The 19,092-nt window shown below is 42.4% G+C and overlaps 1 protein-coding gene across 1 annotated transcript; it reads right to left on the bottom strand.

The window, feature by feature from the left end:
* Positions 1–862: 862 nt before the first annotated feature.
* LOC115168643 (tyrosine-protein kinase HCK) lies at positions 863–15,570 on the bottom strand. Its single transcript, XM_029724100.1, has 13 exons — positions 15,270–15,570; positions 11,464–11,594; positions 10,214–10,253; positions 9,660–9,756; positions 9,333–9,428; positions 5,948–6,051; positions 5,712–5,861; positions 4,909–5,061; positions 4,325–4,507; positions 4,001–4,077; positions 2,465–2,618; positions 1,990–2,121; positions 863–1,846 (listed from the first exon to the last, which is right to left on the bottom strand). Exons 2-13 carry the CDS (start codon positions 11,581–11,583, stop codon positions 1,644–1,646), a joined length of 1,509 nt encoding a protein of 502 aa, XP_029579960.1. The 5' UTR covers positions 11,584–11,594; positions 15,270–15,570; the 3' UTR covers positions 863–1,643.
* Positions 15,571–19,092: the final 3,522 nt, after the last annotated feature.

Below are 19,092 nucleotides of genomic sequence, written 5' to 3'. Positions count from 1 at the left end.
ACGCTGTCGTACATGTTGATCCAGAGCATCCCAAACATGCTCAATGGGTGACATGTCTGGTGTATGCAGGCCATGGAAGAACTGGGACATTTTTAGCTTTCAGGAAATGTGTACAGATCCTTGCATTATCATGGTGGAACATGAGGTTATGGTGGCGGATGAATGGCATGACAATTTTATTTATTTAACTAGGCAAGTCAGTTAAGAACAAATTTTTAATTACAATGACGGCCTAGGAACAGTGGGTTAACTGCCTTGTTCAGGGGCAGAACGACAGATTTTTACCTTGTCAGCTCAGGGATTCAATCTAGCAACCTTTCGGTTACTGGCCAAATGATCTAACCATTAGGCTACCTGTCACCTCTAACCACTAGGCTACAATGGGCCTCAGGATCTCGTCACAGTATCTCTGTGCATTCAAATTGCCATTGTTAAAATGTAATTGTGTTCGTTTTCTGTAGTTTATGCCTGCCCATACCATTATATTGGCAAAGGAGAAATGCTCATTAACAGGGATGTAAACACACTTTTTAAATTGAGAGAAATAAGCTTTTTATACATATGGAACATTTCTGGGATCTTTTATTTCAGCTCATGAAACATGGGATCAACACTTTACATGTTGTGTTTATATTTTTGTTCAGTATACATCTGTTCAAAATGTGTTTGTATGTAGATTGTTTTGTAAAAGTCATGCTTGTTTGACTTCAAGCAGGTTGTTGAAAAACAGATAAAATCTCTTTCATGTTGTCATTCATACAGTGAAAAATCTGACAGATTTTGTCTTTACTCTTACAAAAAATTGCAGATCATCATGTTAAATTTGATGTAGGCTAGAATGACAATATGATAAACCACAATATGATTTTATTCATTCATTTTATTCAACACAACCTTTAAGTCATTGCACTTACAAGCATCTATAAGAAAATATCAAAAAGCATTTGGTTCAGAAATGCATTATTCATATGAAAACATATATCCTGTATTCAACATTCAATGTCTGTGCAGTCAATTGTTACCTCAATGCACAGATTATTCAGCCATGTTAGACAAATGATGACAGTGGCCTACATAGAAAAAAACATGCAAGCAACAACAGCTAATTCTACTTGTGTAAAAATGTCACATCACATTATTCCCTTGTGTGGCATACATATAGATATAGTATAGAGGATTGACAAACAAGTAGGCTACTCTCCGATAAAATAAATTAAGACCCTTACCACATAGGCAAAAATATTTTTTATAAGTGAATTATTCTAGATTATACTGTTGCACTCCAGTGCTTTTTCAGTGAATTATAGTTTCAATGGTATATGGCAGAATATAAATGGCCTTTTCCAATATATGAACTGGGCATATACATAGGAAATTCACAATAATAAAGGCTACAATTTTGCTAGTTGTTTTTATTTCTGGCCACTCATATATTTAAATAAAGTATAATTCTGAAACCCATCACGGTCAGCCATGTCATGAATCACTGTAATTAATTTGTTAGGTCATCATTCATAAAGCTACAGCAAATGCCATATTTCATAAGGAACCATCTAAAAACATGTTTTTCTCTGTAGGTTTGTCTGTAGGCTACTAGAAGTATGAGAGGATGCTATGTATCTGCCTGGATCTTTCTGTCTGGCTCAAGGCTGCTGCTGGTACTGGCTCTCTGTTGCGGTGTAGAAATCCTCCAGGACACTCTGAAGATACTCAAAGGTTGGACGGTCCTCAGGCTTGTTCTTCCAGCACTCCAACATGACGTCATAGAGCTCCTGGGGACAGCTGTCGGTGCGCTGCATTCGGTAGCCTCTCTCCAGGGAGCGGATCACTTCTGGGTTCGTCATACCTAGATGACAGAGCCAGCACAGAAGCACATCATTATAGGGCAAGAGGGTGAACTTTACACTTTATTAATTTCATTCATCATTCAATAAACATACAGTACAGCACAGTACAGCAGAGGGCATGTTCTCATTCAGGTCCTCAGACCTGGATATGGTGTGCGTCCATAGCTGATGATCTCAGTCAGTAGGATGCCAAAGGACCAGACGTCTGATTTGATGGTGAAGGAGCCGTAGTTGATTGCCTCTGGGGCCGTCCACTTGATGGGGAACTTTGCACCTGTTAGGGAACAACAGTAGTGCTTTCTTACTGTACGTCTGCTGCACCCTGCTGTCGCTGAAAAGATATTACAGCAGCTTGTCTCAACATAGTGTTTTCTATTCAAACCATGCCACTCATTCACACTTCCCTCTGACACAATGATATCTCTCCCTCTGATACAGTATCTCACAGTTCCTTGTTCCAACTCTGACTTCCCTCGTTCTCTAATTCTAATTCCAAACCACTGTACTCTACCGTACTATTATTGGTTAACTCAGCTGTCATGTCACAGTCAGTTGAATCCCCTTATGTGACACAGATACATATCCCCCAAGGGGATACTACTAGATGCTGATCTTACCCTCCCTGGCTGTGTACTCATTGTCCTCAATGATTCGGGCGAGGCCAAAGTCAGCGATCTTGCACACCAGAGCCTTGGACACCAGTATGTTGGCGGCTCGCAGGTCCCGGTGGATATAGTTCCTCTGCTCAATGTAGGCCATACCTTCTGCAATCTATGGACAAAGACATGGTTGGATGTCCACAGACAATAGGAAAGGCAGCACACCAGAAGCAGGAGTATGGGTGCTTCTATTAATTCATGTCCCAAGTGTTCTCAATGATTTATTGTGCAATATATCTATTGTTTTCAAGTATAGTTTCTAAAGCCTCCCTTTAGGTTCTGTTACAGGATAATAAAATAATCAGTCATTAAAACTTAAAATAATGATAGCTATAGTAATAACGATAAAGTACTTTCAATTTGTCAATTGTGTCATTTACGACCACTGATTACTCTGATACCAACTCAACTGGGACAATATTTCCCTTCCATACTGGGACCATCTGGGCCCATTTTAAACTTACAACTACCATCAGGCTTTATCTTTCACCTCTCATCCCCTCTCTCTCTCTCACTCCTTCGATTGTTCTTTATTTATGAATCTCTCTCACACATGTATATAGACACAAACTGACTGACATATTCAATCCAAATCGCTAAAGTTCAGCGCTATAAAGCTATTGAAATTTAAAGGCAATGTTCCGGCATTCACGGAGACTGCATTCACGGAGACTGCATTCACGGAGACTGCATTCACGGAGACTGCATTCACGGTAAACACTGGATATATGTCAGCTCAATCTCAAATGACCTTTACATTTCTATCGCAACTAGATAAGCCTTATCTGTGTACCAATCTCAGTGGAATAAATGAACATAACTAAATCTATCATAGTAGATGTAAATCTGAACAGAACAATCTGTCTTCCTGTTCCCTTCTCTTTCAATGATCCTCTCTCTCAACTCCTCATATTCCATTTCAATATCTTTCCATTTTGTTTTAGTCTCACACTTCACTTCACTTCATCTACATACAACAGATGGTATAAACATGCACATGCGTTCATAAGTTCTGCTTTTCTGTTCATAAGTTCCTCATTGCTTCTCGATATCTGTAGCAACAGGTGTACAAATGGAAATACTGTATGGTCAGGTTTCAAATTGAAATGTTGGATAGTGTTGTGTCTAATACTGTCAAAATAATTTCACATCACAATATTGTAGAACAGCAAACATTGGCATGAAGAATTTGGTTTACAAACACATTCTGCCACACACCTTCTTCTGCCAAGCTAAAGACAGGATTTGAATATTGAAATGCTGCCCACAATAGGAAAAACATGTACTCTAGAACAAAGGCATGAAACAGAAGAGTATTCAAATGAGTGGCTTGATATTGTCAGTAACTGTGTATAACAAGACCAAAGCACCCTCCCTTTTCTTTGGTTCTCGTTTCCCTTCTACCACAGTAGAAGACTGGAAGAATATAAAACCATACAATTCGAGAAAAAAAATCCAGTCTGACAGTTTAACTTTGACATAACTGAATCTCACCTGCGCTGAGAAATCGATGAGTTTGGGGAGCTGCACACGGTTCCCTTCATCACTCTTCAAGAAGTCCAGCAAACTGCCTGAACACACACACACGTGCACACACACGCACACGCGCACACACACACGCGCACACACACACACAAGCACAAGCACAAACACAAACACACACACAAACACAGAAATGCACACACACAAGCACAAACACAAGCACAAACACAAGCACAAACACAGAAATGCACACACAAAAAACAGTCAGTGACAGAAATACACTGACGTGTGGTTATGTAAATGTAGGCAAAATGTCAAACTGTGGTGTACACAAACCCTTTTCCATGAACTCTGTGATGATGTAGATCGGTTCTTCTTTGGTAACCACAGCGTTCAGACGGACTAGCTTGTCGTGCTGCAGGGCCTTCATCAGGTTGGCCTCGTCCAGGAAAGCCTCCACCGACATTGTACCAGGCTTCATGGTCTTCACTGCCACCTTGGTGTGCTTGTTGTATGTAGCTACAGCAAAAGACACAAAGACAAAACCACATTACCTATGTTACCTCAGTTCAATGCTTCACAAAGCAAGAATGTTTTCAGAATACATATACAACTCCCGAGTGGCAGTGGTCTAAGGCACTGCATCTCCATGTAAGAGGTGTTACTACAGTCCCTGGTTTGAATCCAGGCTGCATCAAATCCGGCTGTGATTGGGAGTCCCAAAGGGAGGTGCACAATTGGCCCAGCGTTGTCCCGGGTAGGCCGTCATTGTAATATAAGAATTTGTTCTTAACTGACTTGCCTAGTTAAATAAAGGTTAAAAAAAACAACATAAAAACTCATACTGATCTCCCAGTACTGGTCCAAACATAACCTTCTCAGAATGACAGAATAGAAGCTTTAAATGACACGGAGCTCACCCATCCAGACTTCTCCAAACTGGCCAGCCCCGAGCCTCCTGTCCAGTTTGAGGGACTCCCGAGGAATCTCCCAGGCATCCTTCTCCCAGGGCTTCTGGGGCTTGGGACTGAGGCAGGGGCTGGTCAAGGCCTGACACAGACCGTCTCCCAGCTCTGTAGTAAAAACATACACATCCAGTAAGACATTCACACACAAAGTTCTGAATCATACAGGACATGAAATACCATTAGCTGAATGTATCATTGAAATGTACATAACACACATGAATAAAACCCATTGGAAGTCAGTACTGCTGGAGGTCAAATACACAATGTGTCCATATTCAGAACAGACAGCCAGCAGAGGGGGCTGTTATTTCCAATATCCACTATCAACTTTAGTAGTAGTTAACACTAGTGCCTTCACATTCAAGTCTGGACCTCAGAGCCAGTTTCACTCTTCTGCCTCTAATCGGAGACTGATTTTGACCTGGGACACCAGGTGGGTGCAAGTAATTATCATGTAGAACAGAAAACCAGCAGTACTCCGGACCTCGTAGGGCAGTGTTTATTCATCCTGGTCCTGGGGACCTCAAGGGGTGAACCTTTTGGAGGTTTTTCCTAGCATTACACACCTGACTCAAATAATCAAAGCTTGATGATATGTTGATTATTTGAATCAGCTGTGTAGTGCTAGGGCAAAAACTAAAATGTGCACACCTTGGGGTCCCCAGGACCAGGATTTGGAAACACTGTCTTAGGTTAATAAGATTGAAATAGCCATTCTCTAGTGTGTTGTGGAAGGCTGTGCTGTTGGCACTCACTCTTATAGTGGCTGACCAGTTCCTGCAGAGTGGTGAAGGTGATGCGTGGGGAGATGTAGAAGCCACCGTTGTCCAGCGTACGGATCTTGTAATGCTTGACTGTGTCTCCTGATTGGGAATCACTGTCCCTCACGGAGAGGGAGTAACTGCCTATAGCAGGAAGGAGACACGGCTTGCTAAAGTCTAAAATTGCGCTTGTATAATGTGTATGTATAAGAGCTTTTGAACTTGCTCACCCTTGGTGGTCTCACTGTCACGGATCATAAACGATCCCATTTTGTTTCCCGATGCCAGCAGCTGCCTCTCTGCATCTTTCCTGCTCACTCCTTTAAAGAACCACCTGAAGGAGGGGAAAGTTAAATCAGACTGATTCCTTTGAGCAGCTCTCCTCACAAACTACTCACACAGTACACTGGAGAACATTTTATGTGCCCCCAACCGATTGTGTTTTTTTGTTTGTTTATTTGCGTTGTTTTTTAACTTATTTTGTACATAATTTTGCCGCTACCGTCTCTTATGAACGAAAATAACTTCTGGACATCAGGACTGCGATTACTCTCCACGGACTAACAGAATCCTTTTTTTCCTTTAACGAGTCTGACGAGGCCGACGCGAACGATATACTGCTTTCTCGGGAACAGGCCCAGATCCCCGTTATTTGTGTGAAGAGGAGGTGGAGAAAACAGGGGCCGGAGGGCGGGGCTGCCTTATGAGAATTCGTAGGTGATCGAATAAACCCCCACTTCCTTCCATTCTGCTAGCAAATGTGCAATCTTTGGACAATAAAATAGATGACCTAAGCGGAAGATTAAACTACCAACGGGACATTCAAAACTGTAATATCTTATGCTTCATGGAGACGTGGCTGAACGACGACACGAACAACATACAGCTGGCTGGTTATACGCTGTACCGGCAGGATAGAACAGCGGCGTCTGGTAAGACAAGGGGCAGCGGACTATGTCTTTTTGTAAATAACAGCTGGTGCATGATATCTAAGGAAATCTTGAGCTATTGCTCACCTGAGGTAGAGTATCTCATGATACTCCATACTACCTACCTAGAGAGTTTTCATCTGTATTTTTTCGTAGCTCTTTACATACCATCGACAGTCAGAGGCTGCCACTAAGACAGCATTGAATGAGCTATATTCCACCAAAAGCAAACAAGAAAACGCTCACCCAGAGGCGGCGCTCCTAGTAGCCTGGGACTTTAATGCAGGGAAACTTAAATCCGTTTTATCCTATTTCTATCAGCATGTAAATGTGCAACCAGAGGGAAAAAACTCTAGACCACCTTTACTCCACACACAGAGATGCATACAAAGCTCTCCCTCGCCCTCCATTTGGCAAATCTGACTATAATTCTATCCTCCCGATTTCTGCTTACAAGCAAAAATTAAAGCAGGAAGCACCAGTGACTAGATCAATAAAAAAGTGGTCAGATGAAGCAGATGCTAAGCTACAGGTCTGTTTTGCTAGCACAGGAATATGTTCCGGGATTCCTCTGATGGCATTGAGGAGTACACCACATCAGTCATTGGCTTCATCAATAAGTGCATAGATGACGTCGTATCCACAGTGACCGTACGTACATACCCCAACCAGAGCCATGGATAACAGGAAACATCTGCACTAAAGGAGCGGGACACTAACCCGGAAGCTTATAAGAAATCCCGCTATGCCCTCTGACGAACCATCAAACAGGCAAAGCGTCAATACAGGACTAAGATCAAATCGTACTACACCGGCTCTGACGCTCGTCAGATGTGGCAGGGCTTGCAAACCATTACAGACTACAAAGGGAAGCACAGCCGAGAGCTGCCAAGTGACACAAGCCTACCAGACGAGCTAAACTACTTCTATGCTCGCTTCGAGGCAAATAACACTGAAACATGCATGAGAGCACCAGCTGTTCTGGAAGACTGAGTGATCGCGCTCTCTGCAGCCGATGTGAGTAAGACCTTTAAACAGGTCAACATTCACAAGGCCGCAGGGACAGACGGATAACCAGGACGTGTACTGCGAGCATGCGCTGACCAACTGGCAAGTGTCTTCACTGACATTTTCAACCTCTCCCTGTCCGAGTCTGTAATACCAAAATGTTTTAAGCAGACCACCATAGTGCCTGTGCCCATGAACACTAAGGTAATATGCCTAAATGACTACCGACCCGTAGCACTCACGTCTGTAGCCATGAAGTGCTTCGAAAGACTGGTCATGGCTCACATCAACACCTTTATCCCTGAAACCGCCCCAACAGATCCACAGATGATGCAATCTCTATTGCACGCCCTTTCCCACCCGGATAAAAGGAACACCTATGTGAAAATGTTATTCATTGACTACAGCTCAGAGTTCAACACAATATTGCCCTCAAAGCTCATCAATAAGCTTAGGACCCTGGGACTAAACACCTCCCTGTGCAACTGGATCCTGGACTTCCTGATGTGCCGCCCCCAGTTGGTAAAGGTAGGTAACAACACATCCGCCACACTGATCCTCAACACAGGGGCCCCTCAGGTGTGCGTGCTCAGTACCCTCTTGTACTCCCTGTTCACTCATGACTGCACGGCCAGGCACATCTCCAACACCATCATTAAGTTTATCGATGAGACAACAGTGATCACTGACAACGATGAGACAGCCTATAGGGAGGTCAGAGACCTGGCCGGGTGGTGACAGAATAACTACCTATCCCTCAGCGTGATCAAGATAAAAGAGATGATTGTGGACTACAGGAAAAAGAGGACCGAACAGGCCCCCATTCTCATCGATGGGGCTGCAGTGGAGCAGGTTGAGAGCTTTCAAATTCCTTGGTGTCCAATTCACCAACAAACTAACATGGTCCAAGCACACCAAGACAGTTGTGAAGAGGGCACGACAAAACCTATTACCCCTCAGAAGACTGAAAAGTTTTGGCATGGGTCCTCAGATCCTCAAACGGTTCTACAGCTGCACCATCGAGAGCATCCTGACTGGTTGCATCACTGCCTGGTATGGCAACTGCTTGGCCTCTGACCGCAAGGCACTACAGAGGGTAGTGCGAACGGCCCAGTACATCACTGGGGCCAAGCTTCCTGCCTTCCAGGACCTCTATACCAGGCGGTGTCAGAGGAAGGCCCTAAAAATTGTCAAAGACTCCAGCCACCCTAGTCATAGACTGTTCTCTCTGCTACCGCACGGCAAGCAGTACCGGAGCGCCAAGTCTAGGTCCAAGAGTCTTCTAAACAGCTTTTACCCTCAAGCCATAAGACTCCTGAACACCTTGTCAAATGGCTACCCAGACTATTTGCGTTACCCCCCTTCTTTTACACCGCTACTACTCTCTGTTGTTATCATCATCTGCATAGTCACTTTAATAACTCTACCTACATGTACATATTACCTCAACTAACCGGTGCCACCGCACATTGACTCTGTATATAGTCTCGCTATTGTTATTTTACTGCTGCTCTTTAATTACTTTTATTTCTTATTCTTAACCATATTTTTTTTTAAACTGAATAGTTGGTTAAGGGGCTCGTAAGTAAGCATTTTACTGTAAGGTCTACACCTGCTGTATTCAGCGCATTTTGACTAATAAAGTTTGATTTAATTTGCTTGATTTGAACATACTTACTCTTCGGTTTCAAGGCTGTCTATGGCTACATAGTTACTGGGGATGAAGCCTTCCTGGCCTGTGCTGATTGACTGGGCTCTCCACCATTCTCCAGACCTACAGAAAGAGAGAGAGATGGAGAGAGAGAGACGGACAGAGAGAGACAGACAGACAGACAGACAGACAGACAGACAGACAGACAGACAGACAGACAGACAGACAGACAGACAGACAGACAGACAGACAGATTGTGAGAGGTGGGGGAATAGGTATTATAGGTATTGTGTACAGTGCTCTGTATGGGGTATGAATGCATCATGTTTATGTATAATTGTCAGAGACACTCACTCCTGTAAGATTTTAAGCTTGTCTCCCTTCTTGAAGCCCAGGTCTCCTTCATTTATACCCTCATAGTCATACAGTGCAATAGCAATGCTCTCAGGACCTGGAGGGGGAGGGGCAGAGAATGTAAGCGTGTGTGTGTGTGTGTGTATGTAAAAATAAAAATAAATTAAATGCATGCACACATATGACAAAGAGAGGCTTTGTGTTTGTGGGTGCCATCAAGTGCAATTCGTACATGTTTAAAATCAACAATAGGGCTTTGCCTAGGTCACTTCCTGTCTGGCTGCTTTTCTGGTATAGCAGTGGAGACATCATCTGCTGTCTCGTGTGGTGAAACACTGAGTGGGGGCTATCTCAACCTACACGCTGTCCCCTCTTTCACTTTCATATGTGGCCTCAGCCATAGTCGATAACTACATGACAACAAACAGTTTGCCAGTTTACGTTGACAGTATGTAGTGTGCTGCTAGAAATACAGTGTGATAAGCTGAGCACTGTGATAGTTCCTACATCACAAATTCAAGTGAGCAACTGTAACTTTTCTGTGTCATACTCACCATCAGAGGGGACTGAAGGGCCAGTGGATATGGTTCTATTCTGTGAAAGACAGAAAGAGATTGAAGTCGAGGAGAACCATAGGAAATGTAGTATAGAAGCTGGGAGGAAGTGAACAAAACAGAGAAGAAAATGACTGGTCAAATGACAGATGAAGTAAAAGTGAGATGGACGGATAGAAAATAGGAATGTAGAAACAGAAAGAGAGACACCTTCCCCGAAAATATTCTAATAATTTTTTTAAAACAACATCCTTGCCTTTGTTGCACTAACGCTCACACTTGTCTTTTCTCACTAGCACTGACTTCTCTGAGAGCTGCTTTATTGAGGAAAACATTTCCTTACTATGAGTGTGATATGTGGTTGTCCTCACCTAGCTATGGACGCATTAACTGCAAGTCACTCTGGATGAGAGGGACTGTAAATGACTGAAATGTACATGCAAATTCAATGTCTGTTCAAACAATGATCACAAAATGAATTTCTGCATTCATTGGATGTTACTTCCCCTTCCTCATTCAGCGCTTACAGTCGCTTTACTGTAAACACACAGGAAGTATTGACCACCCCAGACACTCAAGGAAACCGACTTACAGATCAGTCGCTTACTGTGCATTTGGCAGCAGAGGAGAGTCTAGCAGTTATGCAAAGCAACAACTAGTTAGAACATGACTTATTTTGGTAATGCACCTCACATATCAATACTCTGTGCATAGTCATATTGTAGGGAGGCTAACACGTTACTTTCACTATGTTGTCTCAGTGACAATGACAAATATAACTCATTAGAATTTCCCTTTCAATGACCATGTCCCCTACTGATCGTTTTTCGATTTCTCATCACCATCATCACCATCCCCACCATCATCACCACCATCACCACCATCATCACCATCATTACCATCAACATCATTATCATCACCACCATCACCACCATTATCATCATCACCACCACCATCACCACCATCACCACCATTATCATCATCATCTCCACCATCACCACCATTATCATCATCATCATCATCATCACCACCATCACCACCATTATCATCATCATCACCCTCATCATCATCACCACCATCACCACCATTATCACCATCACCACCATTATCATCATCATCATCATCACCACCATCACCACCATTATCATCATAACCATCATCATCATCACCACCATTATCATCATCATCACCCCCATTATCATCATCATCATCATCACCATCACCATCATCACGCCCAGGTTTTCACTCACAGCCTTGGTTCCAGTGGTGGGGTCTTTGACATAGTGGGCTGGCTGAGTCCGGCTCAGAGCGTCATCATTCACTCCTTTGCTGCTGGGATCCTGCTGCTCCTTGGACCCCACGCAGCCCATGGTGGAAGAACCTAACAATTTGTTATTTCAAAAAATATCAGTCAGAATACAATGTCATTTACTGTAAACTACTGTTTGGGTTTAATTTCATTACATCTTAAGAGCAACGGTTTCCCACACAGGTCTACATGTTACACAGCTTTATGGAAGCAAAACAATTCTAGAAGTCTTCCTAATCACCAGAGCGACACCAAACTAGCGACACCCAGCCACGCCTGTGGGACAGCAGAGGTGGCAGGAAGAACTGTTTGTTTTTCAAATTAAACAATAACTTAGTAGGTGGAGTCATATGATCTGTGGGTTGAGTCAATATGGTCTGTGGGTGGAGTCAATATGGTCTGTGGGTGGAGTCAATATGGTCTGAGGGTGGAGTCAATATGATCTGTGGGTGGAGTCAATATGATCTGTGGGTGGAGTCAATATGATCTGTGGGTGGAGTCAATATGGTCTGTGTAAAATATTTTAAAAAAGGACATCAGAGAGAGGGGGACTTCTTCTGATTGAACAGAGATTTGTCTGTGTGAGAGAGACAGGACTGTCTGGTTCATCTGTGTTAACATAAACAGAGGAACTGGAGTATTCAAAGTGAGAGTAGGAGAGAGAGGCAGAGAGATTGAGAGATAGAGAGACCTTTAAGTTACAGTGGGAACAGACCTTCACCACAAAGTGAGTGTAACCGGTGTTGAAAGGCTAGCTGCTGTAGTTAGTGGTGGGCGCTAGTAGCGTTTCAATCAGTTGACGTCAATCGCTCTAGGACCTTGAAGTAGCTTGAGGCTTTCGTGGAGCGATATGTAACGATGCTAAGTGGGAGGCAGTTATTGATGTGTTCAGAGGGTTGCTGGTTCGATCCCAGGTTGGGACGAGGAGAGGGACGGAAGCACTGCCGTTATATTACCATGGATGACTGGGTGTGTGTCATTGACACCTTATAGGAAAAATCTGGCATGAATTACTGCACTGTGACTAACACAAACATTCATAGAAAACTTTCAAAATTCTTCTTTTAAAACTGATGAGAGAAAGAAGTGATATTTATCAGAGACAGAGAGAGAGAGAGAGAGCGAGGAGAGGGAGAGAGAGAGACACAGAGAGAGAGAAAGACAGAGACAGACAGAGAGAGAGAAAGCATCTGAGAGCTATTACTGTAACCTAACAGAAGAAAATGTGACTGAAGTCATCATAGAGGTTAGGTTCTCGTAGAGAGCTGATCTAGGATCATGTCTCCCCGTGTCCATATAATCATATTCAGTATGATCTAAAAGAGAAAACTGACCCTAGATCAGTGCTCTGAGACACTTTGTGAATATGGGCCCTGAACACATTTTACTGCACTCAGTCTTTTAGCATGTGGAGGAGTGCTGCTGGATTACAGCCATATATCTCATGACATAGTCATGGAGAATGTTTCACTTTAAACAGTTACGCAAAGCTACCAATTGGCTATTTCATCCGCCTCTCCTTTCCCTTGGTAGCTATTTCTCAGGGAGTTGGCTGTAAAGGAGCACGTTCTTTAGTGAACTTAACTGGTAAAATAAAAATGGCTGTATCTATCTGCATACGACCAGTTGATCAAAAATAATGGTGTAAATATTCACTTCCCTTTTCCATTTAAACAGTGTTCCTCTTCGCTTGATCTGTTAGCTTTTACAGGAGGATCAGTTCAAGTTTAACTTCCAGTAAACCTGTTTATGCTTACACAGTTTTCATTTCCATTAGTTCATACGCAGATAACGCACACCCCAAAAACTGATTAGTGAAGATGCTGGAGACAAAATGAAAACTGATTTCCTATACTCCAAAATGTTTCACTTACATAGTACACTCAAACACCACCCCCACCACAAAAAAAAAATACAAAAATAAAACACAAGAATGTGTCTGGTTATTGTGAATGGAAAAGGTTGCGTTTATCATTATGCTTCTCCATGCTACTTTTCCCAAATTACAGGTAGCCTATCGGAAGCCACAGCCCTGAATCTCAGGAGAAGACATTTCGTCTCAGACTCATATCGACCACTTCATCCTCCATTAATCTAATCAAGCCATGACACACATGGCATGCACTTCCTGTACAGAGGAAGTTAACTGGAGGTGAAGCCCAGACCATACACGCTTATCCTTGTCCTCTCCATCCATCTCCTGCAGTCTCTTGAACAAATCAGCCCCTAAATACCACCTTCAACCATCCTCCTCAGGTCTCTGGGAGTGTCTGTCTGTCTGCATGTCTGTCCAACACAACATATTACCCACAGATGTAAATCTAGTGAGCTGTGGAAGCCCTGTGGCATGGGTGTCTCTGGCCCTAACTGCTATCATGGCATCTGATGCAGGGCAGGCGGCGGGCGGCAGAACCTGGGACTGGACACCATGTGAAAAGGAAAAACTGCACTGCTCCACCTCCCCTGCTCACCTCGCACGCACACACACACACTGCAATGCCATGTCCCCAAGCACCCGACACACAGGACGCTTTGCATTGGGAGGATTTGTCTCTGCAATTAGGAGAGTGGCGGTATGGCATGAGGTTCTCTGATAGGCTTCTCCAACATTAAGTATTGACTTCCTGTTTCCTGAAGTAGAAACTAGAGAAATACTTGACCTGATGAAACACTGATAGAACTATAGGAACTATCGTCAGCGTAAATGTGAGGAAATGTGAGGATTTCCAGCACAAGTTGATGCAATCATAATTTGCTATGAAGCAAATTGGGTCTTACATATTGAGTAGATTGACTCATCAGATATCCATGCAAGATTAGCGTTGATAAAAAATAGTAGGTTAATCAATTATTATGGTGTTTACTTGGTTTAAAAAATAAAAAAAATCACCATTAATACACTCTTAGAAAAAATATCCTAAAAGGGTTCTTCCGCTGTCCCCATAGGAGAACCCTTTGAGGAACCCTTTTTGGTTCCAAGTAAAACTGCTTTGTTTCCAGGTAGAACCCTTTCTGATTTTCATTTAGAACCCTTTACACAAATGGTTCTACATGGAAACAAAAAGAGTTCTACCTGGAACCAAAAATGGTTCTACCTGGAACCAAAAAGGGTTCTCCTATGGGGGACAGCCGATTAACCCTTTTCAAACCCCATTTTTTTCTCAGATTGTGTTTTCCCTTAATAAATAGATTACAAGCCATGAATAGGTGTTGCACCTGTGAATACACAATGTGAATATTGTATGCGGTGTTGAATCAGTAGGATAAGCAATAACTTTTGGTTCCTCTTTACATTAGCCTAGGCAAAAAAGAAGCGAGAGACAGAGGGCTCAGCAAAATGGAACATAAATAAGCTACGTCTCAACATTTCTGAGCTAAAATGGATAGACGGTAAAGACATATATATTAAATTAAGAAACAGTTAAAATACATTTCACCTTTACCACCATTCATGTGAACATTATAATTCTGTAGTTTCTCAACTATCATCAGTGTAGGGATTACATACATAAACCAATAGCAAACACCGTAATATAGTCTACATAATAACACGGTCATAAATCCCTTTAATGCGCAATTTTCATAATACCACTGAATGACCCAGATGGGAACCGTTTAAGAAAACATCCATCTGTTCGTCCTCTCATTTTATTCTTTAAGAAATGCATATTGTCTCTGAATGTCAGTGAATAGGTAATAAATATCCACCTTCGTGACCTAGAAGAAGAAAAAATGAGAGGGAATTACCTCGTTCCAACCAGCTGTATAATTCTTGGCCTCTATATGGCTATTTGGTCTTCTAACCCTGAGTTGTTTGTATTCTTTAGAAAGCACTTTTTTTTATTTTAATTTTATGTCCGCTCCTCCATCCCGACTCGTGATAACAATTCCGATAGAAAGTCCTGAAGTGTGCGTTTTAGTTGTATACGAGGAAGTTAGTGCGTCGGCTCGCATCTAAATGTAGATGAGGAACTTTCTCTCTGACTCTGTCACGGGCACTGTCACATCAATGAACACACGGATATTTTTGAGGGCAGTTTTTCTTTTCTTTTTTTTTTAACTCTTCCGGAAAGTAGCGGAGTAAAGTAAGCCTACAGATGGTCTGAATATGGACAGTTACAAATACACACAAATAAATTCAATTTAAAATATACTGTAGCTTATAGATTATCTCTGTCTATGAAACTATTTTTGTGCTTTGAATTGGAAAAGTTGTCTTGATTATTAAAGTGACTCTACATTTCGACAGCTTGTTTTGGTATATGCTGTAAGAAATCGCACATAACTGCTGTATTAATTCTCAATAACCTTAATCTTTGTAAACAAAAAAATGGGATATATATATGCTGAAATGAGATCCCGAATGACATGTGGACAGCGTTTTATTAGCCTTTAGCCCTAGCAGCATGCTCAACTGGAGTCTCACAGACAACATCCCACAGTCATTGAGGGCATGGATGGAGCAGGGTGGTGGAGGCGCATCGGGCTAGGTCAGGACATTAAAAAAATCCTCTGGCTCTTGAACTAATCCTTAATCAAATGTCAGGATTAAAGACCAATGTCCTCTGAGCAACAGCTTGAAAAAGAGAGGGAAAAGGAGGGTCTTAGATGGGGCAAGGCTCTGGCGTCAGAAATGTAGGAGTGAATGCTCATACTCATCTGATCATCTCCATCAACACTTCCTGCAGTCTCAATGTGCTCAGATCTGCTTCAACTCCCTGATCACACACCATCCCTTCCACTCCCTTAAATGTACTGATTTGTTGTTCTTTATACAATAAAACAGCTTTATTAAACAGCTTTTAGCTGACATGTATATAAAATACAACTAACCTTAACTAAACTAAATGTTGGGATTGCTAGGAGCCTGGACAGGTTTTTCTGCTTGAGTAAATCTTGTCAATGTTTAAACGAAATCCCTTTCTAACCTGATAAAGACCTACACAACACTACTAACTGTTCTGGCTTCACTTTTATCTCATCTATCTTTCACTCAAATCAAATGTTATTTATCACAAGCGCCAAATACAACAGGTGTAGACCTTACCGCAAAATTCTTACTTACAAGCCCTTAAACAACAATGCAGTTCAAGAAATAGAATTAATAAAATATTTACTAAATAAACTAAGGTAAAAAAATCAAATAAAAAGTAACACAATAAAATAGCAATAACAAGGCTGTCACGGATGTTGTAGGAATGAGCGGACCAAAGTGCACCATGTGTGTTGTTGCACATTTTATTTGTACTGTTGTGCTAGTTGTGGCTTTTTGGTTGTTTGCTTTGGCACCTTTCAACACCCTGCATTATTACATTTATGCAAAACACTCACTTACACTACTGATTACTGATCACACACATACCATTGTTAATTACTTTATTTAATAAATATGTATTTTGATACTCCTTGTCTCCACGTTGTCTTCCTTTTGTTGCGAACTCAGAGCCGGTTCGTAAGCAGCAGCGTAAAAACAAGAGGGGAGGGCGGGGGGTGGGGCATTAGATTAATTATTCGGGTGGCCATTTGATTAATTGTTCAGCAGTCTTATGGTTTGGGGGTAGAAGCTGTTAATTAAGGAGTCTTTTAACCCAGACTTGGCGCTCCGGTACCGCTTGCCGTGCAAACAGTACCGGTAGCAGAGAGAACAGTCTATAAGTAAGTGGAGTCTTTGACAATTTGGGCCTTCCTCTGACACCGCCTAGTATATAGGTCCTGGATGGCAGGAAGCTTGGCCCCAGTGATGTACTGGGCCGTTCGCACTACCCTCTGTAGCGCCTTACGGTCGGATTCAAAGCAGTTGCCATACCAGGCGATGATGCAACCGGTCAGGATGCTCTCGATGGTGCAACTGCAGAACTTTTTGAGGATCTGGGGACCCATGCCAAATCCTTTTAGGGCCAAGACAGCCCTCTTCACCACTGTCTTGGTGTGTTTGGACCATGATAGTGTGTAGGTGATGTGGACACCAAGGAACTTGAAACTCTCGACTCTTTCCACTACAGCCCTGTCTGTGAATGTGGGTGTGTTCGTCCCTCCTTTTCCTGTAGTCCACGATCAGCTCCTTTGTCTTGCTCACTGCCAGGTCTCTGATCTTGTTCAGCCACGACTCGGTGAAAGATCAAATATTATAGTTATTAATCTCCAGTTGGTAGGATAGTCTCGGACGGAGATCATCCAGTTTATTCTCCAGTGATTGCACATTGGCCAATAGTACGGATGGTAGAGGTGGGTTACCCACTCACCGACGAATTCTCACAAGGCACCCCGATCTCCACCCCCTGTATTTCCGTCTTTTCATGCGAATGATGGGGATTTGGGCCTGGTCTCGGAGAAGCAGTATATCCTTCGCGCCAGACTCCTTAAAGAAAAAATCTTTGTCCAGTTCGAGGTGAGCAATCGCTGTTCTGATATCCAGAAGCTCATTTAGGTCATAAGAGACGGTAGCAGCAACATTATGTACAAAACAAGTTACAAACAATGCGAAAAAACACACTCTCTTTCTCTATCCTGTAGCTTTCTCTTCTTGATTTTATTAATCTCCCTCCCCCTTCTTCTTGACTCTTTATAGTCTCAGTATAACACATCTACTTACAGACATTCCTGCTAGGATGAGGATGGTAACAGAGAAAATTAAAACGGCTCAGTACTGTCCACTTGACAGTAACACAATGAGTCTTTTCTTTCAATACAGAAGCTGCTTGCCAGCGTGGGCCCTCCATATGCAAACCAGACTGGAGAACGAGGAACTTCACCTGTGTGATACAGATATACCTTTAATAATTACTCATGCAATTATGTGTGTGGCTGCCTGTATACAAATCAAGTAACGCCAAAGGTGATTCTTCCCTTGTCAACTTTGGGATCACAGAAGACGGAACGTGGGCTGGTTGAGAAACACCAGGGGTAATCTTGGACATCTATGATCTCTGATCTCCTTGTTTATGGGATATTGAAAGCCCTTCATGTCACGTCCTGGCCAGTATAAGGGTTAATTAGTATTGTAGTTTGGTCAGGACGTGGCAGAGGGTATTCGTTTTATGTGGTTCGGGGTGGTGTGTTTTGTTGAAGGGGCATTTGGTTTAAGTATTCCGGGGTTTTTGGGCACTGTTTGGTTTTCAGGTATTCTATGTTTAGTCTAGTATGTCTGTTTCTATGTTTGGTTAATTGGGGTTGGGACTCTCAGTTGAAGGCAGGTGTTGTCTATCTGCCTTTGATTGAGAGTCCCATATATTAGGGTGTGTTTGTGGTTGTTATTTGTGGGTGATTGTTCTGTGCTTAGCCTTATGCCTAGCCAGACTGTTTTTATCGATCGTATTTCGTTTTGTTATTTTTGTATGTTCATTTTGAAAATAAATAAATGTCAAGATGAGCCTACACGTACCTGCTGCGTTTTGGTCCTCCTTCACCGACGACAACCGTGACACTTCAGTTGTATATCTATAATTCTACAGTAGCAGTCAAGAGTTTGGACACACCTACTCATTCAAAGGTTTTTCTTTATTTTTACTATTTTCTATATTGAAATAACACATATGGAATCCTGTAGTAACCAAAAAAGTGTTAAACAAAT

This window comes from Salmo trutta, chromosome 30 (assembly GCF_901001165.1).
Source record: "Salmo trutta chromosome 30, fSalTru1.1, whole genome shotgun sequence".
Classification (NCBI taxonomy): Eukaryota; Metazoa; Chordata; class Actinopteri; order Salmoniformes; family Salmonidae; genus Salmo; species Salmo trutta.
This window is presented reverse-complemented; position numbering and strand designations above follow the sequence as displayed.

Bases quoted from the DNA above. Each gene is read 5' to 3' on its own strand.
- LOC115168643 (XM_029724100.1), bottom strand. From the start codon at position 11,583: ATGGGCTGCGTGGGGTCCAAGGAGCAGCAGGATCCCAGCAGCAAAGGA. The intron at 9,429-9,659 runs GTGAGTGTCTCT...CTCTTTCTGTAG, and splicing joins AAGCTTAAAATCTTACAGGA to GTCTGGAGAATGGTGGAGAG. The intron at 2,619-4,000 runs GTGAGATTCAGT...CTTTGTCCATAG, and splicing joins TCATCGATTTCTCAGCGCAG to ATTGCAGAAGGTATGGCCTA.